At 33.5% G+C, this 22,962-nt stretch overlaps 1 protein-coding gene and 1 non-coding gene across 2 annotated transcripts; one reads left to right on the top strand and one right to left on the bottom strand.

Moving 5' to 3' along the window:
• Positions 1–321: 321 nt before the first annotated feature.
• LOC122308367 (probable sugar phosphate/phosphate translocator At4g32390) lies at positions 322–1,844 on the top strand. The gene has a single exon (XM_043121650.1). The coding sequence runs from the start codon at positions 565–567 to the stop codon at positions 1,603–1,605; it is 1,041 nt and encodes a 346-aa protein (XP_042977584.1). The 5' UTR covers positions 322–564; the 3' UTR covers positions 1,606–1,844.
• A 3,039-nt stretch (positions 1,845–4,883) lies between these two features.
• Positions 4,884–4,965, bottom strand: TRNAS-AGA. The gene has a single exon. It is a non-coding gene; the product is annotated as a tRNA-Ser (tRNA).
• Positions 4,966–22,962: the final 17,997 nt, after the last annotated feature.

Here is a 22,962-nt window from a genome sequence, read left to right as displayed (position 1 = left end):
GACTTCACTTTTTCTTAAAATAATTGTGCGACGTTTATACATTTCACGACTGCATGTAGCATTACTCTTTTTTTAAAACTTGAATTGATTTATAAAAATAGTCATTCTAAACCCATTGCTAGGAGCTTCCGTTAGACTTAAAAAAGAATTTTTTTAATTTTTGTTCACATCATTTTTTAATATTTTTAAATATTTTAAAAAAATCATAATAATATTAAACAAATTTTTCTTAATTATTAAAAGAGGCAAAAAAAAAAAAAAACCTCTCCCGGCAGAATACCTAACTTTATTCTTATAAAAACTAAGCATGAGTGATGAGGGAGAGTATCACGAGATTCATCCTTGGGAGAATTCCTAGTAATTTTGTTGCTACTTATGTTTTTATTTTCCCTAACACAGGACATGAACCAGACCTAATCTCACAGTCCTCCACATCTTAACTTCGAACATACTTCAATCCTAATTCCCCTGTCCCCAGTCGCCTATCTCCTCTTCATATTCTCTCACAGAGGTGAGAGGTTAAGTTTTGGGTTTCCAGATTTCTCATTTCCTTCCCCAAAAAAAATGGCTCTCTCCGATGGCGTCATGAGAAAAGCTATTCTCTCCTACCTGTACGTGATGATCTGGATCGCCCTCAGCTTCTCGGTCATCGTCTACAACAAGTACATCTTGGATCGCAAGCTCTACAATTGGCCCTTCCCGATCTCGCTCACCATGATTCATATGGCCTTCTGCTCCTCCATCGCCTACCTCCTCGTCCGCGTCTTCAAGGTCGTGGAGGAGCCCGCCTCCATGACCCGAGACCTCTACATTAGGTCTGTCGTCCCCATCGGCGCCCTCTACTCCCTCTCCCTCTGGTTCTCCAATTCCGCTTATATCTACCTCTCTGTCTCCTTCATCCAGATGCTCAAGGCCCTCATGCCCGTCTCCGTCTACTCCATCGGCCTTGTCTTCAAAAAGGACACTTTCAAGTCCGACACCATGCTCAACATGGTCTCCATCTCCCTCGGCGTCGCCATCGCCGCCTACGGCGAGGCCAAGTTCGACTCTTGGGGCGTGATGCTGCAGCTCCTGGCTGTCGCATTCGAGGCCACACGGCTGGTCTTGATCCAGATTTTGTTGAATTCAAAAGGTATTAGCTTGAACCCCATCACGTCGCTTTTCTATGTCGCGCCGTGTTGTTTGGTGTTCTTGTCCTTGCCGTGGATGATAATGGAATACCCTTTGTTGAGGGACACTTCCAGTTTTCATCTGGATTTCGTGATCTTCGGGACCAATTCCCTCTGTGCCTTTGCGTTGAATTTGGCCGTGTTCTTGCTGGTGGGGAAAACCTCCGCACTGACCATGAATGTCGCCGGTGTGGTGAAGGATTGGCTTTTGATTGCATTCTCTTGGTCGGTAATCAAGGACACAGTGACTCCCATCAATTTGTTTGGTTACTTTATAGCGTTCCTGGGTGTTGCGTATTACAATCACTCCAAGTTGCAGGCGCTCAAGGCCGCAGAAGCGCAGAAGAAGGCGCAGCAGGCCGACGAGGAGGCAGGGAGGTTGTTGGAGGAGAAAGAAGGTGAAGGGACAGGCAAGAAGAGCGAAACGCAAGGTTGATTCGTTTGCTAAGTACTTTATTTTCAAGGGAAATGAGGATTAGAAATTTAGAACAAAGAGATTTGAAACAACGAGTGAACGGAACCGGAGATCTAAATCGAGTTGCTTCCTCGTCTTGATGGGGTCTTTATTTTGAGTATGTGGTATTAGGTTTGTTTCTCTTTGTTCTCATTTAAAGTAGTGTCGACTCTGTTATTGGAATTTCAAAGTTAATGAATTTATGTCACCTATACTGCCTATTCGTTTTTGTGATTGGAGAATTAACTTTTATGGATGCTTTGAAGCCGATAGCCTGATGGCTTGATGACATATGACCTGGTTCTCTAATTGGAGAATCTGGGTTCAAAAACCCCCACCCCTTTTATCAAAAAAAAAAAAAAAGGATGCTTTGAAACTCTTCATTCGGAGGAACAAGCTGGAACATTTAGTGACCTATTTATGAGTATGTTTATATGTTTCTTATTGACATCATGTATGTGTTCTTATGTGCTGGTAGCTTGTTTCTTTGTTCCTACTATATATCTGCAAGTTTATATTGATGCTTTATTGCTGTTGGTCACCCTTCCAACCCTGATTTTATTATATATGCTTTATAACAGTGTCTCACGGATTAATAGATGTCAAACTATTTGATATAGATTGATGCTTGATGTCATCTTTCTTAATTTCACTTTAAAAATTATTATGGACACATGCTATAAATGCAATTATAGCCTGTGATCAATTTCCATATTGGAGGAGTTTGTTGCTTATATGCTATGGTAAAGGATCAAAATTAATTCTCGTGTAAAACCAAAGAGGGAAATGCTTCTTCTCTCTTGAAGCTCTTCTCATCCTAAGTTCTGTCAATTCATTGACATTGATTCATTTAATTGTACACTCTTGAGCGGTAAGGTCTTTAAATGACAAAAGCCTGATCTTTGAGATTTTCTAGTAGAGTTTTTATTTAATTTTACTACTCTTGGTTTGCCTACCGCTATCTTCATGTGGGAAACCTGAATTAGGACGCTAGGATTTGTCATCTTCCTCTTCATCCTTGCTAGGTTGATTTGGTCATGGAGGTAAAGAGAAGAAAAGTTGTAGAACTTCTATAAAACCTACCATGTCGTTATAGTTGCTTTTCCAGATGTGGCAAGATTCGTTTTGGATGTATGGCCTTAGATGTTTTTTTTTTCACTTGGTTGCTGCTCCTCTTGTTTTGGATAGAGAAGTATTGGTGAGAGGTTTACTTCACTTATCCCTTCTTCCCCTCTTGTTTTAAAGAAACAGAGACCATTAAAGGGACAGGGAAAAAGAACGAGTTCCTTTTATTGAACAAGCAGCGTACGTACTACAACAACATAAACATAGATGCGTTACAAGTACAGCAGGGGCGAGAAATACTTTTCACTATTGCAAGAGTGATAACTGATAACTGAAAAACATTGGTAGAGAAGGCAGTTCAACAACAAAGGAAAATAACAAGGTTTTGACCTTACCATCTTGAAGGTCATTCTTCATCTAACTGAAAAACATTTTTCTTTCGCAATCATAATTCATTGTGTTGGTCACATTTTCATCGGTCTTTGAATTTGTAGTTTTAGAAAACAAGAACTAATGCAATGGTCTTATCAATAATATCATCATTACTACAAGAATCAACGGTGTATAGCATACCACGTCACCATTTTTCCCCACATATGATATAAATTCCTTTTTTTTTTTTTGTTATTAAATATTCAGTGTATGAATAATGAATAAAAGATGTTAATTACAGATATGGCCAAGCTCAAAGAAAAAGGTACATACATGCGCGATTAGGAGTAGGGATTTCCAAAAGTGGCAGATCGGTTGGGTTCCTATGACCCGAGACGAGTTTTAAATTTTTAATAGAAAGATAATTTTAACTCACCTCATTTAATCATTATAATTTTTTTAAATTTTTACATAAAATATAATAAATAACTTAACTTTTATAAATTTTAAAATAATAATAATATTAAAAAATAATATTCTAATAATATTTTATTTAATTTTTAACTTTTATCTGAACTTATATTATCTCGATTCATTATCCAAACCTCATCTTGTAGTGAAATTATTATTCTACTACCGAGATTCTTATTGCTTCTTACTTTCAGTCATTCTTAGCTGCTGTTATATGTGGGGTTGTAAATAAATCAATCCGTACGATTGCTCGCCCAATATTTGCTCGGCTAAACTTAAACCGAGTTTGACTTGTGAAAAAAAAAAGGCTCGATTGTCAAAGCAAAAATTTGCTCAATTAGTAAATGACACATGATCGATTAAACTCGACTTGACAAGGTTAAAGCTTGTTAAGGTTCGCTCGTTCATGCCCGATTTGGCTCGTTAGCTCAACTTGATTAGAGTTCATCCATAAATCATTAACTATATAAAATTTATTTCTATATATTAGCATTTTTATACACAGACATATATATGCCTCTATACATATTAAATTTAATAACAAAGGTATAGTTACATTTATAATTAAAAATATGTAGTATGTAACTCAATTACTTATGCCTACTCATTTATACCTATATATTGAATATAGAATTATATAGTTCATAATTATATGTTATTTAATTAAGTACTTAAGTGATTAATTATAGTATATATTTTACAATGTGTAACAGTTAGTATATGGGACTTGGTAGTTTCATTATATACTACAACGTATAACCATATAAGAAATGTATTCATAAAGATGTTATAATTTTATAGTTTAATATAAGATTTATATATTAATTAAAATTTTTATTAGATTTCGTATTTTGTTTTGTAATTTTGTATTTTCAATTATTCAATTCATTCAATATATATATAACAGTACAAACAAAACTTGAGTAATAACTTGACTTGGCTCGGTTCAAGCTTGTTAAAGAGTACAAATAAAGATCGATAAATAACTCAACTAGCTTATGTTTGATTAGCCCAAAATCGGCAAGCTCTCTGATAACCCAAAAGCTCAACTCAACTCTGATCATACAGCCCTAGTTATGTGATTAAGAATACACATACCTTAGTGGCAATAGGATGTAGCAGCGCATAAATTTGTGCAGCGGGTAGCCTCCAATAATATTGTTAGAAGCATATCTCTTATTGTTGTTCCTCCTTGCCTTCTTGCTTTTCATAGTGACAAAGATCCACTTGATGTGTAATATCTATACTGAACTATTTGTGCTAGTATTGTATTAGTTTTATTAATGCAAGTTTATTTCATCAAAAAAAAAAAAAAAAAAGAGGAAGAAGATCGCTTGAGAGTTAAAAAGAGTCGTGGGCGGCAGGATTCGAACCTGCGCGGGCAGAGCCCACATGATTTCTAGTCATGCCCGATAACCACTCCGGCACGCCCACTTCATTGATAACGACTTGTTTAATATATAATTAGTATTGAAGTATGTCTTGTTTTAGCATATAATGTCGCTTGTTATAGTTTCACATTATTGGGTTAGATTTCTGTCGTATTCGGTAGTTGTTGATAGCCTAATCTCCTTCAATTAATCAAACACCTGTAACCAATACCAATTAAGTCAAACCTTGACGGCAAGAACCTCTTATATTTATGTTCTTTTTGCGGGTTGTGAACTGCACTTGCTCTATACAAAAGTCTATTATCGCTTGTTTGTTGGGAAAAGCTTGGCATTCACCACGCAATCACACCATATTACACCTGATTTTACATCCAAGTTAGCCCAGAAAGTCACCGGGAAACTTCAACTCAAGAAACACCAACTTATAGGTAGACACAGTATATAGACCAAAAAGCTTAATTCATGATCAATAAGCGTTGATCATTACACTTCAAAAGAGTAACCAAACGAGGAGAGGATTAAAAAAAAAAACAGAGAGAGAGAGAGGAAATATGTTGGCAATTTGAACCGCAGCCAACAAGCAAACAAATTACATAAACATTTGGCATTAAGAAAAGCATCATTCCTGCGTACTACTACTAGTAGCAAATATAATTTCATGAATATTTACATCGCATAGAAATAAAAATCTTAATACACGACACTCATAGCAAAACTTCAGTCAAAGCCTCTAATCATGCGACCAATATGATCCAAGAAGGCCATCATACTGAACACGCACTCCATTACTCTTCAGATCATAAGCTTCTCAATGGCATCCTGCATTTTACACTCAAAATCTCAGAATCCATGGCCAAATTCAACAAAGAAAAAGAAGCGCGAAATAAATTGAATACAACATGATCAGAAGGCAATCGGTACGATGTGTTCCTTGAATAGTTGTATTTGGGATTTCAATTAGCTTCCCTCATTTGTTGTTACAGAACAGGCAATAATAGGCTTGGTAACTCTGCAAGCTCGGCCAAGCGCTTGCTTTGAACTAACAAAAATGTAGGGTACATTCTGCAAAATTCAAATCGAATTGTATCATGGATCGTAACACATTAGGTGGAACGAAGGGAAAAATCTGACTATATAGTACATATATATATCCTAAAATTCAATTCTATTTTTCAGCTCTTATTTAGGGAGATAAAACAAAGTAGTTGAACATTAAGCCACATGGCCTTGACATGAAAGAACTGCACGGGATACGAGCATGTGTTTCATAGTTCAAATAGAGATAAGATCCCTAGCTTAAGTTAAACAAGAAATGTATCCAAAATTCTTTCTCAATATGAAAGAGATACTACTAATTAAGACTGCTTAAGTTTATGTAAGGCATATCCCAGGTAACTCGTGAATTATTTTATTTTATAAGTTGATTCCAATGTCAACATTTCTAAAATCAACAGCATATATCTATTTGCATTGGATCTTAATAACATAAAAATTTCAGTGTCAATAAACTAAATGAGATAGAATTCACAAAAAGCTTCATTTACACACCAACCAAACACCAATCCATTAGTATTCTCTTCTGGGGGTATTCAATTTTGTTATTTATGCACTAAATGGAAGCACCAAAATATAACAATTTTGGATCATAATAACCCGAAACAAAGACTATAGATAGAAATTAGACAACTCAAACATTCAATAGCCACAAAATCTAATAGATGGTCAAGAGGCTAGTCTGGAACTAATCCAAGCATGATGAGTTTAACAAACTTGAAATTGAAGAAAAATTTCAAACACAAATTATAAGATATATTTTTTTCTTAAATGGACATAATGCATCCATACGAGGAAAATAAAAATCTCTTCTTTGTCTCATTCTAACGAGAAATTTCTTAAAACCATATGTCAATGTAGTGCCCAAATATGCTTCATCCAACTCTTTTGCAAAAACCCCCACCATTTACCTTGAAAAAATAATATACCCACAAAAACTATACTATCTTAGTGGATATATACTCATCAACTGCCTCAGTGTACCCAAAAAAATAAGGCTAAATTAAGAAATGACGTGAACCAATTCAACAAGAATAGAGTTGTTGAACCTAAGGTTTCAAGTTTTATGTAATTATATATCTACACATGAATTTTGATGATAACCAATGAATTCAAAAAATAAAAGAGTTTTAAACTCAAGTTGTCTACATAATGGAGTCAAGCACATTAAGAAAACAAGTATGAGCAAGAAGGGAACAAGTTTACATTAAAGTGATAGACTAATGTTGTAAATCTCTTAAAAATTCGAAATTAGGATTAAAAATTCAAACCTAATCTTTTACTTTTTGTATATGAAAAAAGGATCACACTTTACTTTTCAAATATTTCAAACAAAATCATCTACCTTTTGCATAAGTCAAAAAAAACATCAATCACTTTTGAAAATATTCAAATAAAACATGCACATGTGAAAGATGACAATCAATCATCTTTCAAAATTTTCAATTTAATTTTCAAAATATTCATGCACATGTGGAAAAAGTATTTTAGTGCTTTATGATAAAATATTAATTTTGAGCTTTAATCCTAATTTCGAATTTTTAAGAGATTTACAACATTACTCTATCACTTTAATGTGAACTTGTTCCCTTCTTGCTCATACTTGTTTCTTTGATGTGCTTAACTCCATTGTGTAGACAACTTAAGTTTGAGACTCCTTTATTCTTTGAATTCATTTGTTATCATCAAAATTCATGTGTAGATATATAATTACACAAAATTTGAAACCTTGGGTTCAACAATATCCCCCTTTTTTATGATGACAAATACTTGATAGAACCTGAAACATGTATTAATACTTAAGCTCCACCTGAGAATGTGCGTTAGTTTTTCAAGCAAAAGTATAAATATAATTCCAAGCATATATAATAAGTTTAGCAATTCAAACAATGCTAATGTTCTAGTCTAATACTTCTCTCCCTTTTGGCATCATTTAAAAGGATCCACAACAAGTAAATGTACTGAAGAAAACGGTGCGTTAGTATAAACTGTAGATAGTTGAAAAAAAAATTGGATCCGTCCGTGACCCGACAAGTGTGGCTGGAGATTTAAAAAAATCGCTTGATGTTGTTGACAAATGAGATTGAAGGCTCCGAATTTCTAAAAAATGTCATTTTCACCGATTGGAAAAAAAATCACATTGCTCTTTGACTTGGATGATAGCTCGTCTGGTTCTTTATGCTATCTCTATAAAATCAGTCTTAAAGTTCATCCAATCCGCATCAAGTTTTCTTCTCATCTCTATAACTCATCTGCATTCTTTCAATATTTTCGTTTTAAGCCTTCTATTCTATTCTCAATGGCTCATTCTTCTAACATTTCTCTAGATCCATTCATGAGGCATTCTGCACCTCAACCTCCTGTCCTTTCTGCAGTTGCCATTGGTGTCATGTTGCAGTAAGAAAATAATAATCTGACTAATAAGTCAAATTCTGATACTATCTATGACTTGGTGAGTCTTGGGACTCGCTACTTTTCCTCTATTGTTGCTTTTTCCCAACGGCTACAAACCAGAAATCATGAAGTTGAAAAACTCAAAGAACAAATTGTTGTACTTCAACGAATTGTTCAAGAGTCTCACATAAGGGAATGAATCATTCGACAAAAGAATAAACAGTTGCACTCTTTATTAGATTCTTCATTCCGCTTGCCAATTCCCATGGATAAGAATGACATGATATTGTATGAAGAGAATGAGCGTCTCAAACATGAGGCTAAGAATCTCAAGTTTATGTAAAAGTATTTAAAAAATCTATCTATATTTTTATTGACTCTGGTCTATCTTTTAATAGATATTCATAACATGCATCATACCTATTTCTCTTCTGATCATACATAATCTATCTTTTGGTAAAGGTTTTGTGAAAATATCTGCTAACTGATCGTGTGTGTTTGTGAACTCTAGTATTATATCGTCTTTCTGCACATGATCTCGAAGAAAATAATATCTTATTTCAATATGCTTAGTTCTAGAATGTTGTATTGGGTTCTTTGAAAGATTTATAGCACTTGTATTATTATATTTGATTGGAATGTGATTATACATGAGTTTAAAATCTTCAAGTTGTTGCTTTATATAGAAAACTTGAGCACAATAACTACCTGCAGCAACATATTCTGCCTCAGTAGTAGATAGTACAACAAAATTTTATTTTTTACTAAACCAGGAAACTAGTGCATGACCTAAGAAATGACATGCTCCACTAGTGCTTTTTCGATCTATTTTACAGCCAGCATAACCTGCATCTGTGTAGCTGATTAGATCGAAAGATGTGTGCTTAGGGTACCATAACCCTAGGTTAATTGTACCACTAAAATATCTAAGAATGGGTTTAACTGCAATTAAATGTGATTCTTTTAGAGATGATTGAAAGCGTGCACATAAGCACACACTAAACATAATATCTGGTCTACTGGCTGTTAAATATAATAAGTTACCAATCATACCTCGATATATTTTCGAGTCAACTAGCTTACCGGATTCATTTTTATCAAGTTTAGTTGATGGGCTTATTGGTGTTCCAATTTCCTTAGCACTTTCCATTCCAAACTTCTTCAGTAATTTCTTAATATATTTTGATTGATGAATGTCTCACTTTTTGCTTGCTTAATTTGCAATCCGAGAAAGAATGTAAGTTCTCCCATCATACTAATCTCAAATTCTTCCTGCATAGTCTTAGCAAAAACTTGACACATATTTTCATTAATAGCATCGAATATTATATCATCAACATAAATTTAAATCAAAAGAATATCATCATTTTCATATTTAATGAAAAAAGTTGTATCGATTTGTTCTCTTGAAAAACCTTTTTCAATCAAGAAACCACTGAGTCTCTCGTATCAAGCTCAAGGAGCTTGTTTAAGTCCATATAGTGCTTTTGTTAGTTTGAAAACATGATTTGGGGAAATATGATTTTCAAAACCTAGAGGTTGCTCAACATATACCTCTTCATTTATAAAACTATTTAAGAAAACACTTTTAACATCCATTTGAAAAAGTTTGAAATCTTCATCACAAGCATATGGAAGTAGCATTCGAATAACTTCTAATCTTGCGACTGGTGCATATGTCTCATCATAATCGATTCCTCCTTCTTGATTAAAACATTGGGCTACAAGTCGAGTCTTATTTCTAGTAATGACCCTGGACTCATCTTTTTTGTTTTTAAAAATCCATTTTGTTCTAATAATAGTATGATTTTTGGGTTTAGGAACAAGTATCCAAATATCATTTCTTTCAAATTGATTCAACTCTTCTCGCATAAGTAGAATCCAAGATTCATCGAGAAGTGCGTCATCAATATTTTTGGATTCAATTTCAGATAAAAAAGCAGTATGATTGTAAATATTTCTAAGAGATGGTCGAGTACTTACACCTCGTGAAGGTTCTTCCAAAATTTGTTCCACTGAATGATCTTTCACAAATTTCAACTGTTTAGTTGCATCTTGTATTAAATTTTGATTATCTTTCCTGATGGTTCCATGTTGAACTTCTTCTATTATGTTCTCTTTGTTGAGATTGCGACTTTCCGTGTTATTTATACCTCATGTTTCTTCATCAATAGATTTCTTGAAGAGTGGAGAATTAGATTTATCAAATACTACATGCATAGATTCTTGTACAGTTAAAGTCTTTTTATTGAATACTCTATAAGTTTTACTATTAGTAGAATACCCGAGAAAAATACACTACAAAAAAAGACAGAATTCCCGGCGTTGGGTATGCGCCGGCAACTGTCCAAAAAAACGCCCCTAATTAATTTGCGGCATTTTTTTCCCGGCGTAACCGTCCGCCGTTACTGGAGGGTCGCTATTTCTATTGTTCTGGCGTTTGCGCAAACGCTGGTATTTGTAAATCTCATTAGCAGCGTTTGTATATAATTTAGCAGCATTTATTGAAACGCCACCACAATACCTACATTAACAGCGTTTCTCGAAACACCGTCATTTTATCGTTGCCATCCCCTGGCATATACCAGCGGCGTTACTAAATGTCACTAATAGTACGTTGGTGGCAGTTTAAATAAATTAACGACATTTATCTAAATGCCGCCACTAATTAAAATAACGACGTTACCATAAATGCCACGACGAGTACATTGCCACCGCATTGCATAAATTAACGGCATAATGTAAATGCTGCCACTAGTTCATTGTCGGCACATTATTTTAAATTAACAACATTAATATAAATGTCACTACGAATACGTTATTGGCTCATTGCATTAATTAATGACGTTTAGAACGCACCAATAATATGATATACCACAATAAAAAATATAATTTATAAATTAATAATAAATAAGATGTAATGGGTCATTATTCATATAATAAAAAAAATTACAAATCAAATCATATGAAAATTCTTCTTCATGGATAATTCTTCTTCTTCACATTGTTTGTCATTAGCTTTAGGACCCTTTTATTCATGGGTAGTTCTGCTTCATCTTTATCCAATAGTTCTTTCAAATTTTTATGTGATTGTTGAGCCTGCAAAAAATCAGAAAAGTCATACTATATTAATAGAGAGTAATATATGTTAAAGGAATAATAGATGAAGTGGCAAATTTAATTGAGAGTGAAGCAGATATATATGTTAAAGGTTCTAAAGAGTAATATAAAAATTCAACAATTAAAGTCTCTTGCCTTGTATGATTATCTCTTTACTCTGATACCTATTGAACCTAATTTCATATAATAATAATAATAATAATAAAAACCACAAGCTTTTCCAAACTTTAGAAATGTAAAGACTTGAGTATTAGAAAAATCACACAATGACTTAAATTAATCAATTCTTTGGGTTGAAAGTACTCAAAACATGATTTTACTCAAAGCTTGTAAATTTTCAACTACAACTTGCAAGCATTCAAACTAGATATGCGCTTAGAACCATATGAAGCCTAGCATAACTACTGAAGCAACATGCCAATCAAGAATGCCAAAATTAGAGAGTACATAAGAGTAGGCATCATGATATCCAAGAGCTTTGATATAAAATAGATTGAAGCTCTTACATGATGAACATTGATAGCATTCGAGAACTTCTCAAATGCTTGAATCCACTTGTGATGATTCCATCCCCATTGAATATCAATAGAAATCACTTGGTAACCCTTCACATTTCAAATGGAGTTCATTATTCAATCTTAGTTTAAAATCTTAAGGATAGATTTTAAGGATATACAACATCAAAAAAGTAATAGTTATGGTAGCAATTAAGAAGGTTTTATGGCCATGAACACAAAACAGAAGTTAGAAACGTGAGCATCAATAAAAGCTTCCTTTTTAGATAAGTAAGAGTCAATAAAACTTTAATGTTGAAGGGAATCTAGCTCCATCTCATAAATAGATAGATGACAACAACTGAAGCACAACTTCATTTGTCCCTTTAAGATTTGCACACTTCTACAAGTTCATGATACAGAATCCTCATCCCAAAGAGACCATGGAAAAAATCAGTAACTTATAATATTCAGCCTCTGTGTGTTCGTTGCAGCTAAAGGAAAAAGACTACTTCTAGGATTTTTCATTTAAGCTTGGGTTGAGTTCTACAACCCAGTAAATTATTGAGTGAGCTACTCCCAGGAAAATAGCCTTTTAGAGGTTCAGAAACTTGCTTTGTCTAGCAAGTTATAACCCAAAAAAATATATAAATGTATATTCTCTTGACTTTGCGTAATTGAAAACCAAAATACAAACATTTGAGAACCTTTTTTCATTATAGAGCGACCTTAATCATGCAAGTTGGGACACACTCCTATACTTGGAAAAGCTTTAATTCAGTGTGTAAAGATGAGCAAAGACACTAAATTACTTCTCTAAAAAAAAAGTAGCATGGTTATACAATCTGGAACATTGTAGAAGTAGGCCAACACAAGTCATTTACTCTAAAATTGGAATTACACAAACTGTGGCACGATTAGAGAACATAAGCCATAGCATTTGGTTCCAAAATTTGGAACTCACAATTAAAGATTAAATATATAAACCTACAGCATAGATTCAGATCTGGCTCTATCTCCACGTCGATGAAACATGGAAATCAAGGAACATAGGGTTAGGTGACAGAGGAGGAAAAACAGAGAGCTTACCGAGAGGGAAGGCACCGTGCGACGAGCCTAGTTGAGTCGATAATCACGATGGTATGGCTGGAGGTTCCTCTAATGTGGTGGTGAGACACACATAGGGAGACAAATTAGTTTTGTTTGTACTGTTAACAGAGGTAACGGTGGAGCAGAGGGAATGAGTGGTTGATTGGGCTTACTGAGAGAGAAAGGATGTGAGTCTGAACTCAACTGGCTGGGTTGGCTGAAATCGAGTGGTGTTCTGACTTCCCTGTGTTGGTTGGTGGTGGCCGTGGGAGATGCCGATCGAAGTCGTGGATACCAACTCTGTATGGGCAAAATTATCAAAGCCCTTTTCCGCAAACCAATCGATTTCCTAAGCCCTAATTTGCATAACCCACAGAGTTATCCTCCACCCGTGTAGTGTAGATCTTCTGTTCGTTTGCACTGTAAAGCCAAAATGAATGAGATTGGGAGGGAAGAATGAAATAGATCCCCACGGAAAAGAGTGATCGAAGAGAGAAAGCTTTGTTCATAAAATGATTTCATCCAAAAGAATTTGGGAAATGATAGGCAGCGGGATCCCTATCATTTGTCCCGCTTAACTTCTTCTTCTTCTTCTTCTTCTTTTTTTTTTTTTTTTAAAAAAAATTTTACAAAAAGATTAAGAAAATTATGTTTAATTATATTTTGAATTTTATTCATTTTTTTTAAATATTTAAAAGTGTTAAAAAAATGATATGAAAAAAAAAACACTTTTAAATATTTTTTTTCAAATCATTTTTTAACACTTTTAAATATTTTGAAAAAATGAATAAAATTCACAGTATAATTAAACATAAATTTCTTAATCTTTCTATAAAAAATATTTCAAAAAAAAAAAGTTGAGCGGGACAAATGAACGGGATCCCTAGCATTGTCCAAAAAATTTTACTCTTTATAGTAAGTTAATTTTATTGCCACGACTGAATCTCGTCGTAAAAGGATAATTTTACGACCAAATCACTCTCGTGGCTGGGCAGGTCGCTGTAACATCTCATGACATTCTTCACAAACAAGTTTAGTCTGAAAACATAAGGAATTCTCACTATGCTTTGTCATGGAAAAAGAACTGGTGGCAAAAGGCCCATTTTGTTGTAGTGGCTATACATTATTACTGGCGTAATAATATAAACGCCGGGAAACTACAAATTTACCGGCGTATAATTGATATATTTTCAGCGTTTTTATAAACGCCGTCAAAACTATATATTATTACCGGCGTAATAATATAAACGCTGGAAATCTTAGTAATTTACTGGCATAAAAATTAAGCGCCGGTAATAAAATATTGTTACTGGCGCATAAACAAATGCCGATCATATAAACGCCTGCAATTCTTAATTTTTTTGTAGTGATACCTTCATAAAATTTTGCATCAAACTTGCCTAATTATCTATGTCATTCAAAATAAAACATTTGCATCCAAATATATGAAAGTAACCAATCTTGGGCTTTTTCTCATTCCAAAGCTCATAGGGGGTTTTATCTAATTTAGACCTTAGCATAACTCTATTTATAATATAACATACAGTACTTACCGCTTCGGCCCAAAAATAACTAGGCAAGTTGTTCTCTTTGAGCATTGTTCTTGTCATCTCTTGAAGAGATCTATTTTTCCTCTCTATTACCCCATTTTGTTGAGGAGTTCGAGGAGTAGAAAAATTATGCACAAAACCATTTTTATCACAAAATGTTTCAATATTTTTATTAACAAACTATTTTCCCCTATCACTTCGGATACTTAAAATAATATAGCCCTTTTTTCATTTTGAATTCTCTTGCATAACTTGGTAAAGACATTATGTGCCTCATCTTTATGAGCAAGAAAGATGACTCAAGTATATCTAGAGAAATCATCAACAATAACAAATGTATAATATTTTCCTCCTAAACTTACAACTTTATTTGGTCCAAAAAGATCCATATGTATCAGTTGCAATGGTCTAGTAGTGGAAATATGTTTCTTGGTTTTAAAAAAGGTTTTTGTTTGGTTACCAAATTGGCATGCATCACAAATTTTGTCTTTAAGAAAATATGTTTTTGGTAAATCTCTCACAAGATTATTTTTTGAAAGTTTGGAAATAAGTTCCATGTTGGCATGACCTAATCTTCTATATCATAACCAACTAGTTTCATTTTGAACTGAAAAACAAATTGCATCTTGTGAGGTAATTTCTTCAAAATCGATTGTATAAACATTGTTGCTTCTAAAAGCAATAAAACAAATATTATAATTATGATCATTCAAAATAATCCACTTATCTATTTTGAAAGTAACTGTAAATCATTTATCACATAATTGACTTATGCTCAAAAGATTATGTTTTAGACTTTCAACAAGTAGAACATCTTCAATTATGTGAGAAGATTTATTACCAATTTTACCTATTCCCACAATCTTCCTTTTCGAGTTGTCTCCAAATGTCACGTGTCCTTCTTCTTTAGATCTAAGATCAAAGAACTTAGTTTTGTCTCCCGTCATATGTCTTGAACATCCACTATCTAAAAACCATTTGTTTTTACTTGTGGATGACTTCATGCATACATATAAAAACAATTAAAATGATTTTTCTTGGTACCCAAGTTCTTTGGGTCCTTTATTTATTAGTATTAGAATAAACAAGATTTTTAGGTACCCATATGACCCAAATAGTCATTGTATGATTTCTTCTAATAGGACAAGTATGATAATTATGATCATTTCTATTACAAAAATTGCAAATAGCATGTGATATATATGAAGAACTTGAATGATTATAATAATTTTTTTTTTTGACAAAATTATTTTTATGAAAAGAATTTTGAATATTGGTTTTTGATGTAGAAGGATTATCAAAGAAATTTTTATAAGGTTTGTATTTTTATTTTGGCATATATCATAAGTCTGCCTTGTCAAAAACACATTTTTGACTACCAAGAAGTTTTTCAAAATTTCTTTTTCCATTCGTAAAGTTTTCAAAAATATTTTCTAAATCAATTTTCTTCTTATTCAACTCAAGATTTTCATATTTCAAAATGATACTTTCTTTTCTTAAAATATCAATTTTGTTTGTTAAAGAAGAATTTTTCTTTTTCAAAACAAAATATTTGATATCCAATTTTTTAAATTCTTCATATACCTCTTCTAAAATATTTTACAATTCTTCATATGAAGATCTTCAATATTATCAAGATTTGTTACCTCAATGTCATTTTTAGTCATAAGACAAAGAGTTGCTGATTTTCCATTCCTTGCTTCACTATCTGAACTACTTGAATCATTATCCCATGTACCTTTCATTACTTTTTTGCCCTTGTTTCGATATTTCTTTAGTAGATGACAATCTGGCTTGATATGACCAGACTTATTGCATTTATAACAAATTAAAGTGTCATTTTTACCTGAATATTTATTGGAAAACTTTTTGAAGGATTTCCTCGGAAGAGTTTTATTTTTTTTTTAAGAACCTCTGAATTCTTCTTATTATCATCGCAACTTCTTCATCTTTGTCTTCATTTTCCTCATCGTCATCACTTTCACTTTCATGAGGAATAGCTTTAAGTGCCAAGCTCTTTTTTGACTTTTGTTCTTCTTCTCCTCTTTTCCATGTGTACTCATGGGTGATAAGTAACCCGATGAGTTCATTCAATTCGAGCTTTTTGAGGTCTCTAGTTTCAAAAATCGCTGTCACTTTTGATTCCTAGTATTTTGGTAGAGAGTTGAGAATTTTTCTTACTATCTCCACCTTGGAATAAACTTTGCCAAGAGCTGTCAAGCTGTTTATGATGTTAGTAAAACGAGTATGCATACTAGAAATAGATTCATCATCATTCATCTTAAACATTTCATATTCATGAGTAAGAATATAAATTTTTAATTCATTGACTTGCGAAGTTCCTTCATAAATAACTTCCAAATTATCCCAAATTTCTTTTGCCGTAGCATAAGTCATTATTCTATTAAACTCATTTCCATTTAGAGCATTAAATAATAAATTCATAGCAGTTAAATTTAAAGTATAAAGTCTATCGTCTTCACGATCAAACTCTTCTTCTTCCTTTCTGACCTTTACTCCATCAACCACTTTTGTTGAAATATAAGGTCCATTTATAATGCATTTCCAGATTTCTCGACCTTGATCCTGAAGGAATATTCTCATTCTAACTTTCCAGAATGAGTAATTATCTCCACAAAAGAGTGGAGGCCGACTGCTAGATTGACCTTCACCAAATGAAGTTGCAATATTAGACATAAGATCTTAACTCAAAAGATAGTTAATCTTATAATAGAACTCTTAGCTCTGATACCAATTGTTGCCCAGATAATTAACACAAGAGGGGGGGTGAATTGAGTTGTATTAAAAAAAATGACAATTATAAATCAAATATATAATATAAAATATAAACAAAATATAAAATATCAATAAATATAAACAGTAAGGGTAAGAGAGAAACAAACTCAGTATGTTAACGAGGTTCGGCCCCACTGCCTACGTCCTCGCCTCAAGTTACCCCTTGAGGATTCTCAAATTCACTATTCAACCTCCTTCAGGTGGAGATAGAAACCTATTACACCTTTGAATAACACCGCTATAAAGGATCCATGTAAAACACTCTCTACACTCGCAATCACCTTACACGTGGTGATTCAACTATTCTCCGTGTAGAACACTTTCTACACACACAAGGGTTATACACACCCTTTTTCTGATACAAGAGCTGATAGTGGGTAGGTTATCAGAAAATACTCCTCAATGAGTGAAATAAGAATAATACAGCGGAAACTATATCTCTCAAAATGAACAAAGATTAAGGCTCAATGCTTTAGAGAAGAGAGAATGAAAGTTTTGAATGAATGTTGTATGCTCTAGATGTTGTAAATGTGAAGCTCTCAAATGATCTATTTATAGGCATATGAGACTTCATATTCAAATTAAAAAAGATTCACATGTCAAAGACAACATCATTCACTTTTTCAAAATTTCAAATAAAAGGTTCTTCTTTTTCAATTGTCAAAGACAACATCATTCATTTTTCAAAAACTTCAAACCTAATCTTTTACTTTTGGCATATGACAAAATGAATACACTTTACTTTTCAAAAAAATCAAACCTAATATTTTAGGTTTTGGCATATGATAAAAGGAGCACACTTTACTTTTCAAAAAAATTAAAACCTAATCTTTTACTTTTTGCATATGACAAAAGGAGCACACTTTACTTTTCAAATATTTCAAACAAAATCATTTAAATTTTGCATAAGTCAAAAAAAGCATCAATCACTTTTGAAAATATTCAAATAAAACATGCACATGTGAAAGATGACAATCAATCATCTTTAATATTTTCAAAGTTTAATCATTTAATTAAGGTATGCACATGTGAAAGATGACAATCAATCATCTTTCAAAATTTTCAAATTTAATTTTCAAAATATTCATGCACATGTGGAAAAAGTATTTAAATGATTTATGATAAAATATTAATTTTAAGCCTTAATCCTAATTTTGAATTTTTAAGAGATTTACAACATTATTCTATCACTTTAATGTGAACTTGTTCCCTTTTTTCTCATACTTGTTTCCTTGATGTGCTTGACTTCATTGTGTAGACGACTTGAGTTTGAAACTCTTTTATTATTTGAATTCATTTGTTATCATCAAAATTCATGTGTAGATATATAATTACGCAAAACTTGAAACCTTGGGTTTAACAATCTCCCCATTTTTGATGATGACAAATACTTATTAGTCAAATTATTATTTTCTTGCTGCAACATGGCACCAACGGCAGCTGCAGAAAATAATAATCTGACTAATAAGTCAGATTTTAATGCTATCTATGACTTGGTGAGTCTTGGGACTCGTTACTCTTCCTCTATTGTTGTTTTTTCCCAACGGCTACAAGTAAGAAATCATGAAGTTGAAAAACTCAAAAAACAAATTGTTGTACTTCAACGAATTGTTGAAGAGTCTCACACAAGGGAATGAATCATTCTGCAAAAGAATAAACAGTTGAAATCTTTATTAGATTTTTTATTCCGCTTGCCGGTTCCCATGGATAAGAATGACATGATATTGTATGAAGAGAATGAGCGTTTCAAACACGAGACTAAGAATCTCAAGTTTATGTAAAAATATTTAAAAAATCTATTTATATTTTTATTGACTCTAGTCTATCTTTTAAGAGATTTACAACATTACTATATCACTTTAATGTGAACTTGTTCCCTTCTTGCTCATACTTGTTTCTTTGATGTGCTTGACTCTATTGTGTAGACAATTTGAGGTTGAAACTCCTTTATTTTTTGAATTCATTTGTTATTATCAAAATTCATGTGTAGATATATAATTACACAAAACTTGAAACCTTGGGTTCAACAATTTCTCCCTTTTTGATGATGACAAATACTTGATAGAACCTGAAGTCTGTATTAATACTTAAGCTCCCCTTGAAAATATGCGTTAGTTTTTCAAGCAAAAGTATAAATATAATTCCAAGCATATATAATAAGTTTAGTAATTCAAATAATGTTAGTGTTCTAATCTAACAAGAGTTATAGCGTTCAACCTGTCATATGGATGAGTCATAGGGTAATCAGTAATCTATTATTGTATTGAGCAATGAGAAGGGAGAAACCCTCATTTGGCATCTATAAAAAGCAAACCCTCATCTACCTTATGATCTAAAAATATTTAAAACAATGCTCAATCGTGGCAGAAAATATGAAAATGGATAAGGTTGAGAGGGGGAAGTGGTAAATTAAAGAACAAAGAAAAAACATCAATAAATTAAAGAAAAATGTTTTAGTTACATATTTTATAAAAATAAATTTATAAACTAATGTAATACGTTAAATTATAAAAATACTTTTACTATAAAATATATCTAACGTATGATATATAATCATATTAATTTGTGAATTTATTTCTATAGATCTTAAAATCAATCAAAGTTACTGCATGTCATCCAAGGTGATAGTTCAATAATTCTTGAGTTACTCCTAAGTGAGTTTGACATGTACTAAATTATTGAGTTACTCCCAAGGCACCATTTGGATAGTAAAAATTTTTATTATTATAATTTTTCTAAATTTCTACACAAAATGTAATAAATTAATTAATTTTTTTTAAATATCAAAATAATAATAATATTCAAAAATAATATTTTAATAATATTTTATTCAACTTTCATCTAAAACCATTACATCTTACCATCCAAACTACACCTAAATGATATTATTATAGTCATGTCTAGATAAAGAAATCATCTTGAGTTGCTCCCTCCTACCATTCCTTCCTCGTAAAATACCAAATTCCTCTTATGATTATTATTATTTTTTTATGGGAGATTTGAGAATATTAGAATTCCATCGAATTGGTTTTGCATGTCAAGGTTAAAATATATATCAGATTGTTGGCTAATATTTAAAATCCTTGGTTCCTCACTCAAACTCGACTCGTTTACGCCTTTACTTCTTATTTCAAAGTTAAATAAAATATATAAAAGATTTGCAGAGCTTCGAAGTAAATTATCCTTATGTACATTCCATCAACTTCATGCAAATAAATTAACTGATATTGAAGTTAAATGAGTTAGTGATGATGGACCAAGTTACCAACACCCTTTAAGAGTCTCTCCGCACCGAAGAGTTCAAACGCCCAAGAGTCTCTTCTCTCTCTCTCACGCAATGGGAGCCTGAGGTAGAGTGTGTGGGGTCCACTAGATTCTAACAGAATTTTGAGTGGTGGTGTGAGTGAGGTGTGGTGGTACGGGAAAGTGAGGAGTGCAGGTGAAGGAAAATACACGGAGGAGTAAGGTGGGAGGAGGTCCTTGCCGCCGGAAAACAGACAGGAAATTCAATTAGTGAAGAATTGGAAACAGAATGGAGGAGATTGAAGGGAAATGGCAACACCTGCGATTGATGGAGGATGAGGAAGAGGCCATTGCTTTCGATGAAGATGTTGGGGAAGAACTTAAACACAAAAGAGAATGCAGTTTGGTGGGGAAAATTTGCATGGACAGAAATGTGAGTAAGGAGGTATTGGAAAACACGATGAAGAAAGTGTGGAGAATAAGCAGGCCTGCAAAGTTCCAAGAGGTGGGCACAAATGTTTTCACTATCTCCTTTGCTAATATAACAGATAAACAGCGAGTATGGAGTGGGAGACCTTGGTTGTTTGACTACCATCTGTTTGTACTGAAACCTCTTGATGAAAACATACCACCACAGAAGATGAAGTTCCTGCAGGAGAGGTTTTGGGTCCAACTTCATGACATGCCATTGTCCTGTATGAATGAGAATAGAGGAAAACAGATTGGTAAAACTATTGGAGTAGTGGAGGAGGTGGATGTGAAGGAAGATGGTAGTGGATGGGGAAGATTCCTGAGGGTCCTGATTGATGTAGATTTATACAAACCACTTGCTAGAGGCAGAATCATAAATGTGGGTGGTGATAAGATCTGGATCCCCATAAGGTATGAGAAGTTGCCCATATTTTGCTTTTCATGTGGCTGTATAGTACATGATAAGGGAGGTTGTGCTAACAAGGGTGGGGGAGCTGACCAATATGGGACCTGGCTAAGATCAGCAGTAAGAAAAGAAGTGAATATTAAAAGAGAAGGGGGAACAAATAATAGGAAAATGTATGCTGATAGTGGGAAGAGTTAGTATTTAGAAGGTGAGGAGAGTGTATCAGAAAAAATAGAAAAACCAGAAAAGGGGATTAATGAAAAAACTGTTGAACCAGGAAAGGAGATGAGTGTGACAGTTTCTGTAGAAACTGAAATCAAAAGTAAAGATGGGAGAGAGGGGTTGATTGAGGGAGAGATGAATAAGGAGATAGAAGAGGAAGCCATGGGAGGATTAATCGAGAAAGAAGTTAGAAAGGAGGGGGAAGGTTGTGGTGAGGCCTGCAATGTACTAGAAAGAGAGCAAAGAGAGGATTTAAATGAGACCTTACAGAATTTGATACATAAAAAGACCCCACGTAAGGGTGAATGGAAGAGGAGGGAGAGTGTTGGGAGGAAGAAAGAAGTATGTAATGGTGAGGGGATGAACAAAAAAAGAAGGAATGAAAGTGTGGAGAGAAGAGAAGTTAAAAGGAAAAAAGAAAAAAAGGAAAACCAAGTGGGTGTGGAGTTATTAAATAATATGGTGGAGGCTGTCCAACGGCCCCACCAAGCCCAATGAAAATCCTAAACTGGAACTGCCGAGGGCTTGGGAACCCTCGGACAGTTCAGGACCTTTGCTTTATGGTAAAGGAACAGGACCCAGAGGTTTTGTTTATGATGGAAACCAAACTAAGGAGTGAACTGTGTGATAGAGTGAAAAGGAGGCTTAGATATAAGGGATGCTTTGTGGTGGAGCCTTTGGGGAGAAAGGGGGGGTTAGTGTTGTTGTGGAAAAGCAAAGTCCAGGTAGATTTATTAAACTATTCACAGAGACATACCAGTGCCTGGATGATGGATGAGGATGGAGAGAAAATGTGGTTATTGACTGGCTTTTATGGACAGCCCGAGACTAGTAAAAGAGATGAGGCATGGAGTTTGTTAAAATCCCTTAAACCAGGGACTGAAATAGGGTGGTGTGTCTTAGGAGACTTTAATGAGATCATCTCAAATGAGGAGAAAGAGGGTGGGAGACCAAGACCTGAAAAACAGATGGAAGGTTTTCGAGCAACTCTAGAAGAGGGAAATCTATTTGATCTTGGATGGAGGGGGAATAAATATACATGGAGCAACAAGCATGGAGATGAGACTTTTACAAAAGAGAGGTTAGACAGGGTTGTGGCTAATCCAATATGGTCACTTAAGTATAATGATCATGGGGTGGAGGTGCTGACAGGAAGAAGCTCTGACCACGGGCCCATTTTGCTAACAATGAAGAAAAGGGCT

The sequence above is a fragment of the Carya illinoinensis genome, chromosome 4 (assembly GCF_018687715.1).
Source record: "Carya illinoinensis cultivar Pawnee chromosome 4, C.illinoinensisPawnee_v1, whole genome shotgun sequence".
Classification (NCBI taxonomy): domain Eukaryota; kingdom Viridiplantae; phylum Streptophyta; class Magnoliopsida; order Fagales; family Juglandaceae; genus Carya; species Carya illinoinensis.
This window is presented reverse-complemented; position numbering and strand designations above follow the sequence as displayed.

Coding starts and splice junctions, on each gene's coding strand:
- LOC122308367 (XM_043121650.1), top strand. CDS start 565: ATGGCTCTCTCCGATGGCGTCATGAGAAAAGCTATTCTCTCCTACCTG.